Source organism: Hypanus sabinus, chromosome 4, assembly GCF_030144855.1.
Source record: "Hypanus sabinus isolate sHypSab1 chromosome 4, sHypSab1.hap1, whole genome shotgun sequence".
NCBI classification, from domain to species: domain Eukaryota; kingdom Metazoa; phylum Chordata; class Chondrichthyes; order Myliobatiformes; family Dasyatidae; genus Hypanus; species Hypanus sabinus.
Genome location: NC_082709.1, coordinates 94237663 through 94258818, shown reverse-complemented (window position 1 = coordinate 94258818; position 21156 = coordinate 94237663). Strand labels below are relative to the sequence as shown.

Sequence of the window (21156 nt, the reverse complement as noted above, 5' to 3'; positions counted from 1 at the left end):
TCTGAATGAAACTTCCAGGTTTCGAATCTTCATTGTAAACAGAGTTTCAGAAATTTTTAAAGTCTCACAAGTGTCTCAATGGAGGTACATAAACACTCAAGCAACCCAGCGGATGTGGCCTCCAGAGGGTTGAAGGTGAAAGTTCCTGAAGAATACAACTTAGGTGTCAGGGCCTCACATCTTCAGCCTGAAGGTGAATGGCCTGTGAATCCCGATTGTTCTGGAGAATTTCTGCTAGATGATCTGGAAGTCAAGAAGAGTGAATGCCATTCAGTTTGAAGGGGAGATGGACATGGTCACACTTATAATCCATTACTTCTCGTTTTGGGCCTTTTTGAGGATAATAGTGGTCTGGATTCTTAGATTTACAAACCTGCTCTTATTTCTTAGTTGAAAGAGGAAGCAAGTGAACATTGCTGTTGTTCAGTTCGAATTGGATGAAGAACAGCAAGAGTACTCTTTGGAGAAGGTCAGATCAGCTGAAATTGTCTCTCAGTGGGCGAGCTCAGAAAGGCTGAAATGGAGATCATTTGGGTTTGCGAAAGAGAGATTTCAAAGTTTGCAAAGGGGAGAAAGTGTGAAAAGGACCAGCCATATTTTCAAGCTCAATCCAGTGCTTGAAGACTGGCTTGAGAGTTGGTGGATGGCTTAGTAGGGCAGGCATGCCTGAAGAGCCTAAACATCCTATTGTACTGGCAAAGGATCTTCATATCTCAGATCTGATTCTGATGCGTGTACATCAAAAGGTGGTAACCTAGTCGTAACCTTGTGTAATCCAAGTTGTGTCAAAATACTGGATTCTCAGTGCTAGTATAGCTATAAAAAGAATCCTGTTTGTGTGTTGTCTGTCGACAGTTGCTGTAGCTCCAGCGTGCAGACAGGGTCACTTCAGGTGAATCTGTTTACATTTGTAGGAGTGGACTTCTTTATACCTGAGGTGAAGAGGTGTGGAGTCATATTTACCTGTCTAGCTATACGAGCTGTTCACATAGAAACATAGAAAATAGGTGCAGGAGTAGGTCATTCAGCCCTTTGAGCCTGCACCACCATTCAGTATGATCACGGCTGATCATCCAACTCAGAACCCTGTACCTGCTTTCTCCCCATACCCCCGATCCCTTTAGCCACAAGGGACATATCTAACTTCCTCTTAAATACAGCCAATGAACCAGCCTCAACTGTTTCCTGTGGCAGAGAATTCCACAGATTCTGTGTGAATTCTCTGTGGCTGAGAATTCCAGAGAATTCCCTCGTCTAAATCATTAATATGTGTTTTAAACAACTGGGGTCCCAGCACTGAGCCTTGCGGTACCCCACTAGTCACTGCCTGCCATTCTGAAAAGGTCCCGTTTACTCCCACTCTTTGCTTCCTGTCTGCCAACCAATTCTCTATCCACATCAATACCATAGCCCTAATACCGTGTGCTTTAAGTTTGCACACTAATCTCCTGTGTGGGACCTTGTAAAAAGCCTTTTGAAAATCTAAATATACCACATCCACTGGCTCTCCCCTATCCACTCTACTAGTTACATCTTCAAAAAATTCTATAAGATTCGTCAGACATGATTTTCCTTTCACAAATCCATGCTGACTTTGTCTGATGATTTCACCTCTTTCCAAATGTGCTGTCATCACATCTTTGATAACCGACTCTAGTATTTTCCCCATCACTGATGTCAGACTCACCGGTCTATAATTCCCTGGATTTTCTGTCCCTCCTTTTTTTTAAAAAGTGGGGTTACATTAGCCACCCTCCAATCCTCAGGAACTAATCCAGAATCTAAGGAGTTTTGAAAAATTATCACTAATGCATCCACTATTTTTTGGGCTACTTCCTTAAGCACATTGAAGTGGCATCTTCTTTAGACACAGATTCCTTTGTTAATGAACTTTGACACTTCATTGCAAGACGAGGACAGGTTGGTGAACCATGTTAGAGTGATTTTTGGGTTTAGGATATTTACATTTAGCAAATGACTTTGGCTTCTGCCTTTGAATGTTTTGTGTATTTTAATTTGGAGTGCAGATCTGAACAATGGGTTCCTAAGCAGTGAATGCTGATTAAAATTCACTTGTATGTCTATGGTGTGTGTGCAAGAAGAGGGAGGTGTGAAATTTGTTTTAAAGAAAGCACTGTCTATACTTTGTAAATATGTTATTGTCCTTTTATTTTTTTAGCTCATAAAATACCAAGTAAATGTATTGTAGATTTAATTTGGAGTGCAGCTCTGAACAATGGATTCCTAAAAGCTGTGAATCGCAGTCCAGATAATGCTGATTAAAATTCATTTTGTGGTATGGAGCGAATCTTGAGATTTGCTCCATAGATCTGGGCCAGCGAGACCTTTCAACCAAAGGTATCTCTGTAATGATGCTGGCTGTACTTTGTTTTGTTGAATAAACAAGCTACTTTGAATCTACCAGTAATTTTTTCCAGTGACTTCATTCACGCAACAACAAACCATATTATCATAATGTGATAATCTTTGTTGGAGCTGAGCTTGAGTTGTGAGAAGACATTGAGAAGTGGAAGCCTTCACCGATTAGTGATATCCTTGTAAAAGGAATTAAGTAGATTTTTAAACTCCCAGCTGGCTCACATCATGGAGGTACATGGAAGAGATTGATCAGGTCTGTGCGAAACACTATGAAGATGCAGAATCTTAATGAAGAAGGTTTCCACACAGTTCTGAAGTTGAGGCTATTATCAGCCATCATCTGATTATTAAAACATCCTCCCATCCCAATGTCTTGGAAGCATAAAAGCCAGCTATCTGTTGCTTCTAAGACCTCACCATCCTTATCACCAGGAAAGTTCCAAAAGGAAGATACTAATATTCATAGTAGATGGAAGCCGATCCAGTACATGTCAAACTTGTTTTGGAAATGGTGGGTCAAGGAGTATTTACCACAGTTACAGGAATATCAGCAAAGGTCTAGTATAAAACACAATTTCCTCTCAGGAGACATTGTGCCTTGTTGACAGCACAGTGCCTCGAAACCATTGGATTGTGGGAAGAGTCATTCAAGTCTTTCCAGACAGAAAAGGATTTGTGCAGCAGGTGTGCATCAAGATCAAGGCCAGCTCTCTGGACAGGCCTATTATCAAGATGTGTCCTGTACAGGAGACAAGAGGTTTGAGGAGCTACAGCTCTAGAAGGTTCATGACTTTAACTTGCTGACGACTGGGAGTAGTGTAAAGATCACCCTGTACTAGGCTCAGTGCTGAGTAACTTCTTGCCTGCATGACTGACATGACTTGACTGGAAGAAGAAAGAACATTTGTATAAAGTTTTAAGATGTTTTGTCTTGAAGATTTCATGTTTCCTATTTTAGTAGGATCAGAATCAGGTTTATTATCACGGGCATGTGATGTGAAATTTGTTAACTTGGTAGCAGCAGTTCAATGCAATACATAATATAAAAGGAAAAAATAAATAAATCTTATTCAGTATACTTTATACAGTATACGTATATTGAATAGATTAAAAAACATGCAAAAAAAACAGAAATACTACATTTTTTTAAAAGGTGAGGTAGTGTCCAAGGGTTCAATGTCCATTTAGGAATCAGATGGCAGGGGGAAGAAGCTGTTCCTGAATCGCATTAACCTACAACTACTCGATGAGTAAAAAAACAAACATTGCTTAAGAGTTTCTTTGGAAGAGGTAGTGGGGGACATAAAAGGCCTAACGATGATGATAACGCAGGGACAGCTGAGGCCGAGACGCAAAAAAAAAGAAAGTTTCCTTCAACAGAAAGTACAACGAGTCTCGTACACAAAATATGGCTTTAATGCGACCAGAGACTTGCACGCTCCAAGCCCCCTGTGTGTGATATGTGGAGACAAGCTGTCTAATGAGGTAATGAAGCCCTCAAAACTGCTTCGGCACCCTACACTTAAAGACAAACTCGTTGAGTTTTTTTGAGCAGAGAAAACATGAGCAGGCGGGACAGAAGTAAGTGCTGATAGCCACCACCTCCACAAATGCTGCTGCTCTGAGAGCGTCTTACTTAGTGGCTAGCCATATTGCTAAGGCTAAGAAGCCTTTCACTGTTGGTGAAGAATTGATTCTGCCTGCTGCCAAGGACATGTGCCATGAACTGTTGGGAGAAGCTGCAGCTAACAGGATGGCATAGGTTTCTCTTTCAGCTACCATAGTTTCAAGCAAAATCGATCACATAGGGGAGGACATCGAAGCACAGCTGTTGGAATGGATTAATGAGTCACCATGGGATTTTGGGAGAGACTGAGGCTGCACCGTCCTTCTCACAGCTGGTGCGTGATCACCTATCTTCGCTGTCAACAGAATTCAAGCGTTATTTCCTAACCGCAAATGACCCAAGACGTGCAAAGGAATGGGTCCGTGACACATTTGTGAATGTCCCCGGTGAATCATCCATGTCAGCGCGGGAAGAAGATCAACTCCTCGAGCTTGTAAATGATGGTGGGCTGAAAAGTATGTTTGACATAACATCTCTGCTGGTATTCTGGATCAAAGTCAAGGCTGAATGTCCTGAGGTAGCAATGAAAGCACTGAAAATGTTGCTTCCATTTGCAACATCATATCTCTGTAAAGTGGGGTTTTCTATAATGAGTGCAACGAAAACTAAATTGCGGAATAGACTGGACATAATGAACCCCCTTCGAGTATCGCTGTCTCCCATCACCCCTCGATGGGACCATCTTATTGCAGGGAAACAAGCCCAGGGCTCCCACTGATTCAGCGATGTTGGTGTGTTGCAATGATTTTATCTGTTCATATGAGGAAAATATGCACTGTGTGTTTAATATCTAAGCATTACTTAAAAACTTATGATGCTATTGACTTATGTGACTTATCTCTATATTCATGTGAGGAAAATATGCGCTGTGTGTTTAATATTAAATTCGTTAGATAAACCCTTTTAGAAATGAAATGGAGTGTATTAGCCACTTATAAGTGACTTACAGTTGACTGATCACCTATATTCCAGTCGTGATTAACTCATTTGAAAGCTATTGCTTATTTAGTTTGCTGGTTTTCTAACAAAGGAATGCCTTTTTTGGCTTGGAAATTCATTATTTGGAAGCACATCATACAGTGTCTTGTATCCTGGCTTAGCCTCTCAGTAGTTAATGGCTTGTGTTCAGATAACCACTACAGGCTCATTGGCCTTCATAGATCATAGTATTGAATACAGGAGTTGGGATGTTATATTGAAGTTCTATAAGACATTGGTGAATCCTGATTTGGTGTATGGGTGCAGTTTTGGTCACCTATCTCCAGCAAAGATGTTCATAAGGTTGAAAGAGCTCAAAGAAAGTTTGCAAGGATGTTGCAAGGGCTGGAAGACCTGATTTATAAGGAAAGATTGAATAGTTAGAACTTTATTCCCTGGAACATAGAAGATTAAGGGGAGATTTGAGAGTTCTTTAAGATTTGTCCCAATTAAGTGGCTGCCCCAATTAACTATGTTGTCCCAATTAAGCTGAAGTAACCAATTAACTGTGTGTGTATGATGGTGTCTGTATAAAATGTGGGGTGTGTGTATGGGTGATTGTGCATGTGTGTGTGGGTGTAATTTGTAGTTTATTTATCTATTTGATGCAAACAACAGATTTCACAACATGTCAGTGATAGTAAATCTGATTATGATTTAGGAAAAAGTATTTAAAAATAGTGCAAAAAGAAAGCAATAATACTGATACAGTGTTTATAGGTTGGTTCATTGTCCATACATCTAACAGTGGTGGGGAATAAGCTATTCCTAAAATGTTGAGCGAGTCTCTAAGGGCTCCTGTACTTCCTCTCTGCTGGGGTCCTGAACGATGGATGCCACCTTTCTCTTTTCTTTCCAAATAACCATTTTCATATTGGTCTCTCCCACAGTTTAACATTTCACAATGAAATTACTGAGTTGGTCTTCCATTTTTCCTTTCCCTACCAATGTAAATTTGACTGAGATATCAGCTGAATAGTTAAAGCAGTATGTGACAAAAACGGTGCTTGCAAACCTGCTAAAATATCCTGCTTTATTATTTAAAAATGATGGAAGTGCAAAAACTTGACCTTGAAGGTTTTTGCAAAACTATCAAACTTATGGTTAAGACCTTGAAGCTTGATTTATAACAATAATCTCCATGGCTCTGTTAATTTTCTTTTCTTGCCTCTGGGTGTCTGCACAGCTTGTGGATCTTCTGTTTTCCACCTCCTGTTGAATTCCAGGATGGATTTGGCTGCCAACAGCCTCAGCCACTGCAGGCACCCACTTTTCCCATTAAAAATTCTAGACCTGGATGATTTAGTGACACCTGCTCAGGGTAATGGCAGCCTGTTGATTCCAGTCAGCTGATCGGCAGCAGCTGGTGATATCTGGATGCAAAATGTGTAAGGTTGGCATGATAATCATGAAGCATGGTTTATCTTTACTGGTTCCAAATCTGGTGATCCCTTTCACTTGAAATCATTTAGTAAATGTTGAACCATCCACTATTTCTTTATGTTGAATTCCTCCCATTTTCTTTATATATAGACTTTTCTGAGCAGTTAAGAGAAGAAGTGGACATGAAGGTGTGGGGAATAGGAACACTAGGCACTGTAGATATAATTTCCAAGCTGCTCATGTGGTACTTTGCTCAGTGCTCATTCATTCCTTATCACATACAGGTGACCCCTGCTTTTCGAATGTTCGTTTTATGACAACTCGCTGTTACGAAAGACCTACATTAGTACCTGTTTTTGCTAACCAAAGAGATTTTCGCTTTTACGAGAAAAAAGACGCCCACTTTATAAGTGTGTTTACCCCAAGAAAGACTACAATGACCGTGAAGCCTTGTGTGGGCAGTTGTTTGCGCATGCATGTACGTGCGTGTGCATCTGCGTACGTACGTGTGTACGTGCCGATTTTTTTTCCTCCAAATCGATTTTGGCTAGCAGTCTTCCCGAGATTGATAAGTGAAACTACACTATACCTACAATATTTCTACTTTATATAGAATGTATATTTATCATATCATTCCTGCTTTTACTATATGTTTATTGTTATTTTAGGTTTTATGTGTTATTTGCTTTAATTTGGTTTTTTTTGGGTCTGGGAACGCTCAGAAATTTTTCCTATATAAATTAATGGTAATTGCTTCTTTGATTTATGACATTTCGGATTACAAACGGTTTCATTGGAACACTCTACCTTCGGATGCCGGGGAGAAGCTTGTACTCTGAAACTTCCTTGTACCATAAAACTGAGACAATCTGGTAACACACCATTAAGAAATGGTCCATAATCTAACTCACCTGGAAAATGTGCACCATATTGCCTTCTGATGCTCTGGCACTCAAGTTCACATTTTAAGTTACCATATTTTTTGGTACAATACACTGTAATATCTAAAAAGAGTGAATTAGAATTGTATTTCTCTATTTATAACATGAATAATCAAATTACATCTAATAGCTTGTCCATCATCACCATCTTGTTTGTTATGACCATTGAGAGGATGTGTGGGAAAATGGAGATACTTTATTTGAAATTTCCTTCTGCTGTTACTATGCAAGTGTGCTCTATTTTTCAATGGTTTTTGTTGCATTCGTATTTGATTTTAAATTTTTCTTTCTTCACAGGTCTGAGGCTAACTGTGGTTCTCACTGCCTTGCTAATGATGCTTGGCACCTTGCTGAGATGTATTCCCATGAATAATCAATTAATCAAAAGATGGTAAGTTGATGCTCTAGTGGCTAATTGTTTAAAGTGAGATACTTTGTTTGCATTCTGTAACTAACTACGACAAATTAGAATGCACCTATAATCACGTGATGCTGTGAAATACTGTGATACAGTGCAATAGCAGCATTTGCACTGTAATTCTGCGGCTTAGAAGTTGCAGTCTTCAAAATTAACATCACAAGATGAAAGCAAAATTATTTAGTAATTTCCAAGAGATATAAGTTAACAAAATGGGATTTAAAATTAATTGGAATGCAAAACATGTTTTTCTATTTCTTCTGATGTGGTTCAAATTTGACTTTTAACAAATACAGCAGAACAAGCAAACCTTTTAGCTGAGTGCCAAGAGTTCATACTTTAACTAAATGATTTTGAAACCTAATTATAGCTCCAAACAGTTGAACAAGAATGATAAAATCTGTATATTAAAAAGCACTGTAGCTTGATATTTGCTTTGTGTAATTTTTTTGACCTTTACTTTAAACAAAGGCAATAATATTTCTTTTATCTTCACCAACCCGAGTACACAAGTTTTGGTTTATATTTAATCTGAATGAATATATGTAAGTATATAGGGAAAGCACATTTGTAGTATAAAGCAAAACTATAATTGTGTTATTCTTTTTGACATTCATTAAAGGTTTTAGTATTAAATTATATCCTTTCAAGATTATACAGTTCTTTAGTACAAACATGATTTATTTTATGGCTTGCCTAATGATTCTATCAGTTACGTTTTCTAATAGTTTTTATTGAATTGAAGTTAACTATCGTGCACATCCTTCTGTGGTAACCACTTGGGAGAATCTAGAAAATGCTGACTGTAGTGCATTTGACAATAAGATCTGTTCAACATTCAAGAAATATTATTTCTGAGGTTAATATATTGTATGAACCTTGTTCATTGTTGCTGAGTCTGGATCCTGGAGCTCCCATTTCAAATACACTGCAGAGGATGTTTATCAGATGCACTGCAGCAGCTGTAAATGCCTTTACCTCTGTGTTCTTGAGTACAGTTAGGGATACACCCCAGAGTTCTGAAAGAGGTGACTGAAGAGAACGTGGAAGCATCCATAATCATCTTTTAAGAATCACTATGGACGACTGGAAAATTGCAAATGTCACTCCACTCTTCAAGAAGAGAGAGAGGTAGAAGAAAGGGAAAATAGGGCAGTTAGTCTGCCCTCAGTGTTTGGAAGATCTTGGAGTTTTGATTGTTAAGGATGAGATCTCAGGGTACTTGGAGGTACATGATAATACAGGCTGTAGTCAACATGTTTTTCTCAAAGGAAAATCTTGCCTGACAAATCTGTTGGAATTCTTTGAAGAAATAACAAGTAGGATAGACAAAGGAGAATCAGTTGATGTTGTGTATCTGGATTTTCAAAAGGCATTCAACAAGGTGCCACACATGAGGCGGCTTAACTAGCTACAAGCCCATGGTATTACAGGAAAGATTCTATCATGGATAAATCAGTGGCTAGTTGGCAAGGGGCAAAGAGAGGGAGTAAAGAGAGCCTTTTCTGGTTGGCTGATGGTGAATAGTGCTATTCCATGGGGGTCTGTGTTGAGAACAATTCTTTTTATGTCAGTGATTTGGATGATGGAATTGATGACTTTGCTGTAAAATTTGCAGACAATATGAAGATAGGTGGAGGGACAGGTAGTTTTGAGGAAGTAGGCTACAGAAGAACTTGGACAGATTGGGAGAATGGGCAAAGAAATAGCAGATGGAATACAGTGTTGGCAAGTATATGGTCATGAACTTTTATAGAAGAAGTGAAAGGGTTGACTATTTCCTAAATGGAGAGAAATTTTATTAAAAAATGGGTGCAGAAGGGACTTGGGAATCCTTGTTCAGGATTCCGTAAAGATTAATTTGCAGGTTTATTTGTGGATAGTATTCATTTCAAGAGGACTAGAATATAAAAGCAAGGATGTAATGTTGAGACTTTATAAAACACTGGTGAGGCCTCACTTGGAGTATTATGAGCAGTTTTGGGCCCTTATCCTAGAAAGGACATGCTGAAACGGGAGAGGGTTCAAAAGAGGTTCACAAAAATGATTCCAGGATTGAATGGCTAGTCAAATGAAGAGTGTTCGATGGCTGTGGTCCTGTACTCACTACAGTTCAGAAGAATGAGGGGTGACCTCATTGAAATCTATTGAATGTAGAGGGAATATGGAGAGGTTGTTTCCTATGATAGTAGAGTTTGTCCAGAGGACACGGCCATAGAATAGAGGGGACATCCTTTGAAGAAAAGGTTCAGGATTGAAGATAGTATTTGTCTTTATTAGCAGCATTGTTTGTGAAACATACTAGCATGGATAGAAGATTGTTTTCTGCCAGTCAGCCAGAGATTGGGAATAAAGGGGGCCTTTTTTGGTTGGCTGCGGGTGACTAGTGGTGTTACGTAGGAGTAGGTGTTGGGATGGTTTCTGTTTATGTTGTATGTCAGTAATTTGCATAACAGAATCAATGGCTTTCTGGCCAATTTGCAGATGATACAGAGGTAGATGGAGGGGCAGGTAGTGTTGAGGAAGTAGAGTGTTGCAGAAGGATTTAAGACATTAGGAGAATGTGTAAAGAAGTGGCAGATGGAATATAATGTAGCCTCTTGCCTGATGTGGGTGAGGCCAAACAGTTCAATGAGCAGGATGGGTGGGATCCTTCATGATGTTTATGGCTTTTCTCTGGCACCTTCTGTAGTCCAAGTCATGTCAAGTCACTTTTACTGTCTTTTCGACCATGACTGCTGGTACAGTAGATAGTAAAAATGAGACAATGTTTTTCAGGACCATGGTGTTACATGACACAGTACAAAAACTAGACTGATCTACGTTTAAAAAAAACAGGGAAAGCTACACTAGACACAGGACTATATAAAGTGCACAAAAACAGCGCAGGCATTGTAATAAATAATGAACAGGACAATAGGGCAAGGTGTCAGTCCAGGCTTCGGGTATTGAGGAGTCTGATAGCTTGGGGGAAGAAGTCCTTGATGGCGGGTAGGCTGCTGCTGTTGCTGCACTGGGCAGTTTTAACATCCTCTGTAGAGCCTTCCTGTCTGTCGCAGTATGATTAATGTACCATGCAGTTAAACAGCTTCTTAGGACATTCTCTACTGCATGTCTGTAGAATGACGTGAGTATAGATGTCAAAGGGAAATAATTGCCTCACCTCTGTCTTAGCCTGGTGTATTGTGTGCAATTTTAGTTGTCCTTCTGAAATGTTATATGCTTGCCATGGACAGAGTACAGTAAAGATTCAATAGCATGGTTCCTTGGATAAAAGATTTACTGTATAAGGCAAGATTGAACTAGCTTTATTGAACTGTTTGAATAAACCTAAGGTTGAATCCTTTATTATTTAGAGTCTCAAAAAATGTGAGCAGATTACTTTTAAATTTACAAACTTCTGACAAGACTTAACGTGAAAGATGCTGGGAGAACATTTCCTCAGGCTGAAGAATATGGAACCTGGGTACGATCCCAGAATAAAGGATAGGCCATTTAGACCTGATGTGAGAAGACATTTCTTCACACACAATGTGGTGAACCTTTGGATTTTCTTTTACCCTGAGAGACTGTGGAGGTGCAATCTTTGAGTTCTTTCAAATCAGATCTCAATGGATTTCTGATATGAAGAGAATTGGTGAATGTGCTTTAGTGCAGGTAAATGCCCTTGAGGTAGAACATCAGTCATGAACTTGATGAAGTGGTGATGTCGAATAGACGGATTGCTACAACTGCTTCTGCATCATATTCTTAAATGGGCATTCTCTTTTTAAACAGTGAGTCCTAATCAACATTCCCTAATTCTTTTCTGTTCTTTTTTAACAGCTGTACAGACCAACCATTGCTCTGAGTAGGAAATCTTTACATGGACTGAAAACTGCGCAGCATTTTGTATTAACATTACATAAAAGAAAATTTCAGCTGTGTGGTAACAACAGCTAGCAGCACAGGAGCATTTCAGTTACTGCATGGCCACGCACCCAAGCAGCTTAGGGGGTCCAGTGGTCTGAATTTTATATTCAACCACAAGAGGAAAGATCTCTGAGGATCTCACCTGGTCCCAACACATCGATACAGTTATAAAGAAGGCAAGACAGTGGTTATACTTCATTAAGAGTCTGAAGAGATTTGGTATGTCAACAAATACATGCAAAAACTTCTGTAGATATACCATGTAGAGCAGTCTGACAGGCTGCTTCACTGTCTGGTATGGAGGGGCTACTGCACAGGGCCAAAGGAAGCTGCAGAGGGTTGTAAATTTAGTTGGCTCCATCTTTGGTACCAGCCTACAAAGTACCCAGGACGTAGAAACATAGAAAACCTACAGCACAATACAGGCCCTTCAGCCCACAATGCTGTGCTGAACATGTACTTACCCTAGAAATTCACTAGAGTGAATTTCCTCTATTAGCCCTCTATTTTTCTAAGCTCCATGTACCTATCCAGGAGTCTCTTAAAAGACCCTATTGTATCTGCCTCCACCACCATCTCCAGCAGCCCATTCCACGCACTCATCACTCTGCGTTTTTTTAAAAAAAACTTACCCGTGATATCCCCTCTGTACCTACTTCCAAGCACCTTAAAACTGTGTCCTCTCGTGTTAGCCATTTCAGCCCTGGGAAAAAGCATCTGACTATCTGCATAATCAATGCCTCTAATCCTCTTGTGCACCTCTATCAGGTCACCTCTCATCCTCTGCTGCTCCAAAAGGAGAAAAGGTCGAGTTCACTCAACCTATTCTCATAAGGTATGCTTCCCAATCCAGGCAACATCATTGAAAATCTCCTCTGCACCCTTTCTATAGTTTTCACATCCTTCCTGTAGTGAGGTGATCAGAACTGAGCACAGTACTCCAAATGGGGTCTGACCAGGGTCCTATATAGCTGTAACATTACCTCTTGGCTCCTAAACTCGATCCCACGATTGATGAAAGCCAATGCATCGTATGCTTTGTTAACCACAGAATCAACCTGTGCAGCAGCTTTGAGTGTCCTATGGACTCAGACCCCAAGCTCCCTCTGATCCTCCACACTGTCAAGAGTCTTAACATTAATACTTTATTCTGACATTATATTTGACCTACTAAAATGAACCACCTCACACTTATCTGGGTTGAATACCATCTGCCACTTCACAGCCTAGCATTCTCTCGATGTCCTGTTGTAACCTCTGACAGCCCTCTACACTATCCACAACACCCCCAACCTTTGTGTTATCAGCAAATTTACTAACCCATCCCTCCACTTCAACATGTACAAACAAGCTGGATGAACTCAGCAGGTCGGGCAGCATCCAGTCAAGTGAGCAGGAGCCCCATGAAGACATTGGGGGGAGGGGGAAAGTGCAGGTGAAAAACCAATCAGATGAAAGATCAAGGGGTGGGGGAGGGGAAGCAGGGGGGATAAGCAGGAGAGGTGAAGAAAGAATGTAAGGAGAAAGCACTATGGGTAGTAGAAGAAGGCAGAATCATGAGAGGTGATAGGCAGTTAGAAGAAGAGGCAGAATGTAAGTGGGATGGGGGAAGGGAGAGGGATGGAATTATCAGAAGTTGGAGAATTCAATGTTCATACCAAGAGGCTGGAGACTACACAGACGGTATATGAGGTGTTGCTCCTCCAACCCGAGTTTGGCCTCATTATGGCAGTAGAGGAGGCCAGGTAAGGACATATCTGAATGGGAATGTGAAGGAGATTTGAAGTGGGTGGCAACCGGGAGATCCTGTCTGTTGTGGTGGATAGAGCGGAGGTGCTCGATGAAGCGGTTCCCCCAATCTGCATCGGGTCTCGCCGATGTAGAGGAGTCTGCACAGGGAGCACCAGATGCAATAGATTACCCCAATAGATTCACAAGTGTAGTGTTGCCTCACCTGGAAGGATTGTTTGGAGCCCTGAATGGTGGTAAGAGAGGAGGTGTAGGGACAGGTGTAGCACTTACACTTGCAGGGATAAGTACCAGCTGGGGGATCTGTGAGGAGGGCCGTGTGGACCAGGCAGTCGTGGAGGGAACGATCCCTGCGGAAAGCAGAGAGGGGTGGAGAGGGAAAGATGTGCTTAGTGGTGGGGTCCTGTTGAAGGTGGCAGAAGTTGCGGAGGATAATATGCTGGATCAGGAGGTTGGTGGGGTGGTAAGTGAGGACAAGGGGAACACGGTCCCTGTTGTGGTGACGCGAGGATGGGGTGAGGGCTGAAGTGCGGGAAATGGAGGAAATGTGGGTGAGGGCATCATTGATGTTGGCAGAAGGGAAACCACGATTCTAAAAGAAAGAGGACATTTGAGATGTCCTGGAACAGAAAGCCTCATCCTGGGAGCCCCTTGGTATGAACATCAAATTCTCCAACTTCTGGTAATTCCATCCCTCTCCCTTCCTCCATCCCACTTTCACTCTGCCTCCTCTTCTAACTGCCTATCACCTCTCATGATTCTGCCACCTTCTACTACCCATACTGCTTTCCCCTTACATTCCTCCTTCACCTCTCCTGCCTATCCCCCACCCCTTGATCTTTCCTCTGATTTTTCACCTGCACCTTCCCCCTCCCCTCCACCGTCTTTATGGGGCCCCTGCTCCCTCCTTCAGTCTCGGCCCAAAACGTTGACTGCTCATTTGAACGGATGCCGCCAGACCTGCTGAGTTCATCCAGCTTGTTTGTACGTGTTGATTTGATCACAGCATCTGCAGTGTACTTTGTGTTTACCTCCACTTCTTCATCCAGGTAATCTTCAAGGAGCTGTGTCTCAGAAAGATAGTGTCCATTATTAAGGACCTCCAGCACCCAGGGCATGCCCTTTTCTCACTGTTACCATCAGGTAGGAGGTACTGATGCCTGAAGGCACATACTCAGCAGTACAGGTGCAACTTTCTCTCCTCTGCCATCCGATTCCTGAATGGAAATTGAACCCTTGAATACTACCTCACTTTTTTAATATATATTTGATTTTTGATGATTTTTAATCTATTCAATATGCGTATACTGTAATTGATTTATTTTATTGTTATTATTTTATTTAGTTTTTTCTTTGATATTCCGTGTATTGCTTTGAACTGCTACTGCTATATTAACAAAGTTCATGTCACATGCCGGTGATAATAAACCAGATTCTGATTCTGATCTTCCACCAGTTCCACCCTTTTGAGTCACTTCAGGATCTCTCGTGTCCCAATCAGAATCAGGTTATCACTCACATATGTCGAAGTTGTTCTTGTGGCAGCAGTTCAGTGCAATTCAAAAAAATGACTAAGTTACAATAAAAAGTAAAATAAATAAATAGTGCAAAAGCGTAATAGTGAGGTACTTTTCACAGGTTCATGGACTGTTCAGAAATCTCATGGCAGAGGGGAAGAAGCTGCTCCTTAAAATGTTGCGCGTGGTTCCTCAGGCTCCTTTACCTCCTCCTTGGTGGTATTTCTGAGGAGAGGGTCTGTCCCAAATAATGAGGGTCCTTAATGATGGATGCCACCTCCTTGAGGCATCATTACCTTTGGAGGATGTCCTTGATAGAGCTGGCTAAGTCAACAACCCTCTGCAACCTCTTTCATCCCAGTGCATTGGAGCCTCCATACCAGGTGATGATGTAACCAATCAGAATGCTCTCCATGGTACACCTGTAGAAAATTGCCTGTCTTTGGTGACTTACCAAATCTCTTCAAATTTCAAATGGTGTGCCTTTGCGTCAAGTCCTCTTATTCTTCTGAACACCAGCAGATACAAATCAAGCCTGTCTAATCTTTTCCCATGAGACTACCTATCTATTAGTTATTAATGTAGTAAACATTCTCCAAACTGCTTCCATTATATTCTCAACCTTCCTTAAATGCTATACATGGCATTCCATATGTGGACTTACCAGTATATAATTGAAGTATTGTAGCAGTGTGCTACACACAGTGCTGAAATAACGACACGTAGTCGGTGAGCTGCAGTTGCAAAAGAGGTTTATTCAAACTTCGCGGCCTCACTTTAAAGCCTTCCTGTTCCCGACCTTCCTGGGCAGGAATGCTGTAGGGGGTGCATATTCTCAGTCCCGTCCCGCGTGCGGGTTTTTCCCCTTGCTGGCGAAGCAGGCTTGGCGCCCTCTTTGGGACTGGCCTCAATGCCGACGCGCACCACTTTGTTAGCCGGTTCGAGTGCGCTGGGAAGTGGGTCGCCACATAACCCCCCTCCCCCCAAACCGGCGATACACCCCCCAATGTCCTCGGTCTGGGTCTGCCTCTGCACCGTGGTGCCTGAATCTCGACCTGCTGCGCCAAGTCCACATGGGCTGGATTGAGTCTTCCCCCCCCCAATGTCCAGCTCGAATGTGGACCCATTGTTTCTGATCACCGTAAACGGCCCCTCATAGGGCTGCTGTAGCGGTGCCCAATGTCCGTCCCATCATACAAAAACGAACACAGTTTTGCAGGTCTTTGGGTATGCAGGTCGGGTTCTGCCCATGCTGTGAAGTGGGTATGGGGGCCAGGTTACTGAGCCTCTCGCGTAGTTTGTCCAGGTTTGCTGCGGGTTCTTCCTCTTGCCCACTTGGGGCTGGTATGAACTCTCCTGGGACGACCAGGGGTACGCCGTACACCAACTTGGCCAACGAGGTGTGCAGATCCCCTTTGGCGCCGTGCAGATTCCGAGCAGGACCCAGGGAAGCTCGTCCACCCAGTTAGGCCCTGTGAGGCGGGCCATGAGAGCCGACTTCAGGTGACAGTGGAAACACTCCACTGGTCTGTTCGACTGTGGGTGGTAGGCAGTTGTGGAGTGCAGCTGTGTCCCCAAAAGGCTGGCCATAGCTGACCATAGGCTGGAGGTGAACTGGGCGCCTCTGTCGAAGGTAATGTGGGCTGGTACACCAAAGCGAGATACCCAGGTTACAATCAGTGCTCAGGTGCAGGATTTGGAGGTGGTGTCAGTGAGTGGGACCGCCTCTGGCCATCTTGTGAACCGGTCCACGATAGTCAGGAGGTGCCGTGCTCCTCGCGACACTGGCGGGGACCCACAATATCCACAAGAATATGGTCGAATCACCAGTGGGTGGGGTGGAACTGCTGCAGCAGGGCTTTGGTGTGCCGCTGCACCTTGGCTGTTTGGCAGTGCATGCATGTTTTGGCCATTCACTGACCTGGTTGCGGAGTCTGTGCCAAACGAACCTGTTGGCTACCATCCGGACGGTTGACCTGATGGAGGGGTGCGCTAAGTTGTGAATGGAGTTGAAAACGCGCCACCGCCAGGCTGCTGGGTTGATGGGGTGGGGTTGGCCGGTGGTGACGGCACAGAGTAGGGTCCTCTCACCTGGGCCCACGGGGAGGTCCTGGAGCTGCAAACCGGAGACTGCAGTTCTGTAACTAGGGATCTCCTCGTCTGCCTGCTGCACCTCCGCCAGCGCTTCATAGTCTACCCCCTGGGACAGGGCTTGGATGTTAGGTCTGAAGAGAAGGTTCATTGGAGCGTAGAAGGTTGAGGGGGGATTTGATTGAGGTATTTAAAATTTTGAGAGGGATAGATAGAGTTGACGTGAATAGGCTGTTTCCATTGAGAGTAGGGGAGATTCAAACGAGAGGACATGATTTGAGAGTTAGGGGGCAGAAGTTTAAGGGAAACACGAGGGGGTATTTCTTTACTCAGAGAGTGATAGCTGTGTGGAATGAGCTTCCTGTAGAAGTAGTAGAGGCCAGTTCAGTTGTGTCATTTAAGGTAAAATTGGATAGGTATATGGACAGGAAAGGAGTGGAGGGTTATGGGCTGAGTGCGGGTAGGTGGGACTAGGTGAGATTAAGAGTTCAGCACGGACTAGGAGGGCCAAGATGGCCTGTTTCCGTGCTGTGATTGTTATATGGTTATATGAAGATGGCGTCTGCCACGACAGTGTTCTTTCCCGAGGCATGCAGGACATCCGTCTTGTATTCGGAGATGTAGGACAGATGTCGCTGCTGGCGGGACGACCAGGGGTTGGATGCTTTCGTGAACGCAAAGGTAAGCGGCTTGTGGTCCATGAATGTGGTGAAGGGCCTACCTTCTAAGAAGTACCTGAATTGCTGGATTGCCAGGTATAGCGCCAACAGTTCCCGGTCAAAAGCACTGAATTTGAGCTCGGGTGGTTGTAGGTGTTTGCTGAAAAACACCAGGGGTTGCCAGCGACCCACGAGTTGTTCCAGTGCTCCACCGACTGCCGTGTTAGATGCGTCCACTGTGAGGGTGGTAGGGGCGTCCGTTCTGGGGTGCCCTAGCATCGCTGCATTTGCCAAGGCTTCTTTGGTTTTAATGAAAGCGGCGGCGGACTCCTCAACCCAGGTACTGTCCTTGCCCTTACCCAACATCAGGGCGAACGGGGGCACCTGATTCGGGCTGCTGAAGGGAGGAAGCGGTGGTAGAAATTTACCATACCCACGAATTCCTGAAGGCCTTTGATTGTGTTGGGTCGGGGGAAATGGCGGACCGCGTCTACCTTGGCGGGCAGAGGGGTTGCTCCGTCTTTAGTAATCCCGTGGCCCAGGAAGTCGGTGGTGTCGAGCCCGAACTGGCATTTGGCCGGGTTGATTGTTAGGCCGTGTTCACTCAGTCGGCCGTAGAGTTGACGGAGGTGGGACAAATGCTCCTGACGACTACTGCTGGCTCTGAGGATGTCGTCCAAATAGATGAAAGCGAAGTCCAGGTCACGTCCCACCACATCCATTAACCGCTGAAACGTCCGTGCGGCATTCTTTAGGCCAAACGGCATGCGGAGGAACTCGAAAAGGCCGAACAGGGTGATGAGTGCTGTTTTGGGGACGTCGTCTGGATGCATCGGGATTTGATGGTATCCCTGGACAAGGTCTACCTTGGAGAAGATCCGTGCACCGTGCAGGTTTGCTGCAAAGTCCTGAATGTGCGGCACAGGGTAGCAGTCCGGTGTTGTAGTCTCGTTCAGCCTGCGGTAGTCGCTGCATGGTCTCCAGCCCTCTGTTGCTTTGGGCACCATGTGCAGGGGGGAGGCCCATGGGCTGTCGGACCGCCGTATGATCCCCAATTCCTCTATCCTCTTGAACTCCTCCTTCGCTAGTTGGAGCTTGTCTGGGGGAAGCCTTCGAGCACGGGCGTGGAGGGGTGGTCCTTGTGTCAGGATGTGGTGCCGTACGCCGTGTCTGGGCATGGCTGCCGTGAACTGCAGTGCCTGAAGCGATGGGAAATCTGCCAGGACCCTGGTGAAGTTGTTGTCGGACAGCGTGATGGAGTCTAGGTGTGGGGCCAGCAACTGGGCTTCACTCAGGGATAACGTTTGAAAGTTCTCGGCGTGGACCAGTCTCTTCCTTGGCAGGTCGACCAGTAGGCTGTGAGCTCGCAAAAAAATCCGCTCCCAGGAGCGGTTGGGCTATGGTGGCCAGTGTGAAGTCCCACGTGAGCCAGCTGGAGCTGAACTGTAGCTGCACCGTACGGGTGCCGTAGGTCCTTACTGTGCTGCCGTTCGCGGCCCTCAGGGTGGGACCTGGTTCTCTGTTGCGGGTGTCGTAACTCATTGGAGGTAAGACGCTGATCTCGGCTCCGGTGTCGACCAAAAAGCGGCGTCCTGACTGCTTGTCCCAGACATACAGGAGGCTATCCTGATGGCCAGCCGCTGTAGCCATCAACGGTGGCTGGCCCTGCCGTTTCCCGGGAACTTGCAGGGCGGGCTACAGCGGTGGGCTTCTGAGCACCACCACTGGTGGTAGAAGCACCATTGTTCGTTGGTCTCCTCACCCCTGCCTCTGGGGCTAGTGGGCTCTGCGGCCAGGCCTGGTCTGGTCTGCTGCTGGGAGTGTGGCCTGGTGATCTGTGCGACGGACGCCCCACTCTCTTTCTTGGCTTTCCACAGCACGTCTGCCCAGGCCGCCACCTTCCGGGGGTCGCTGAAATCCACGTCAGACAGCAGCAGGTGTATGTCCTCAGGCAGCTGCTCCAGGAACACCTGTTCAAACATGAGGCAGGGCTTGTGCCCTCCAGTCAGGGACAACATCTCGTTCATCAAAGCCGATGGTGGCCTGTCTCCCAAACCATCCAGGTGCAGTAAGCAGGCCGTGAGAGTCCAAAAGTCCTTATGAGCAGGGCTTTGAATTCTGTGTATTTGCCATCCTCCGGGGGCGACTGTATGAACTCCTCAACCTGGGTGGCTGTCTTCTGGTTGAGGGAGCTCACCACATAGTAGTAACGTGTGGCATCCAGGGTTATCTGCCGAATGTGGAATTGGGCTTCTGCTTGCTGGAACCATAGGTTAGGTCGCAGCGTCCCGAAGCTTGGCGGTTTTAACGAAACTGCATGAACAGATGCGGCGTCATTTATCTCTGGTCCAAATATCGTTTGGGCCATCAGGGTCACTAATTGTAGCGGTATGCTACACACAGCGCTGAAATAACGACAAGTAGTCGGTGAGCTGCAGTTGCAAAAGGGCTTTATTCAAACTTCGCGGTAGGGAGCGCATATTCACAGTCCCGTCCCATGTGCGGGTTTTTCCCCTTGCTGGTGAAGCAGGCTTGGCGCCCTCTTTGGGACCGGTCTCAGTGCCGGCGCGCACCACTTTGTGAGCCAGTTCGAGTGTGCTGGAAAAGAGGGTCGCCACTCCCCCCTTTTGTTTTCAATTCCTCTTATCAATAAATGATAGTATTCCTTTGACTTTCTTAATTGCTTGTTGTAGCTGCTTCCTGATCTTTTGCAAGTCATGGTCTATAGGATGCCAAGATCTCTGTATGTTTGGTTATTATTCTCTGCTTTAAAGATACTCTCTTTTTTTCCTTCAAATTATTTTAAAAATGATTAGGCACATTGTTTCTTTAATGCATTCTGTTTGTTTAAATCAAAACAAGTATTCATAGGGCCATGTTTAAAATTGGAACCAAGCCATTCTCCTATATTTGCTCCAGCTGTTGCTAGTTTACTGTCTAACCTTACTCAAACTCCAAAGACTGTCTGGTTCTCTAAAAATAAATTGTTCTATTTTGTGTTCGATGTAAAGCAGTCATAATGGTGCACAAGCCAGATTTCCTCAAGCATTTTCTGATCATTAATAAAGTGTATATACAGTTCTGTACAAAAGTCTTAGGCACCATAGATTTTTTATTTAAATTTTGTTTTAGATCTTTAGTTATTTGTCTTCTGCATTAGTGTGTCAGTAGAAAAGAGCACATTTTAGATTTTCAAACATTCATTTTCCAAAAACATTAAATGTTAGAAACTCTTCTATTTTGTTAAAGTAACATGTTAAGTAATAGACCACTTTTCAAATAAAAAGTTGATTATGTTGTTGGTATATATCCCAGTGCGTGATTAAACAAAGCTAACAAACAGGTGCTAATGATCAATGACAATGAGTTGAATGATTTACTGAAACAGAAACCGGTGTAGAAGGAATCAAACTGGGCAAAGGACAACCACGCTAAATGGTGAGGGCGTGGCACATGTAACAGTTTAATTTCAAGTTAGCAATTCTTACACCATGATAAGAGT

The 21156-nt window shown here is 44.0% G+C and overlaps 1 protein-coding gene across 3 annotated transcripts in view; it reads left to right on the top strand.

Moving 5' to 3' along the window:
* slc49a4 (solute carrier family 49 member 4) overlaps nt 1–21156 on the top strand; it is a 130260-nt gene that overhangs the window by 34050 nt on the left and 75054 nt on the right. For all 3 annotated transcript variants that reach the window (XM_059967678.1, XM_059967680.1, XM_059967679.1), the window contains exon 2: nt 7606–7699. In XM_059967678.1, coding sequence (XP_059823661.1) covers nt 7606–7699 — 94 coding nt within the window. The remainder of the gene's footprint in view (nt 1–7605; nt 7700–21156) is intronic.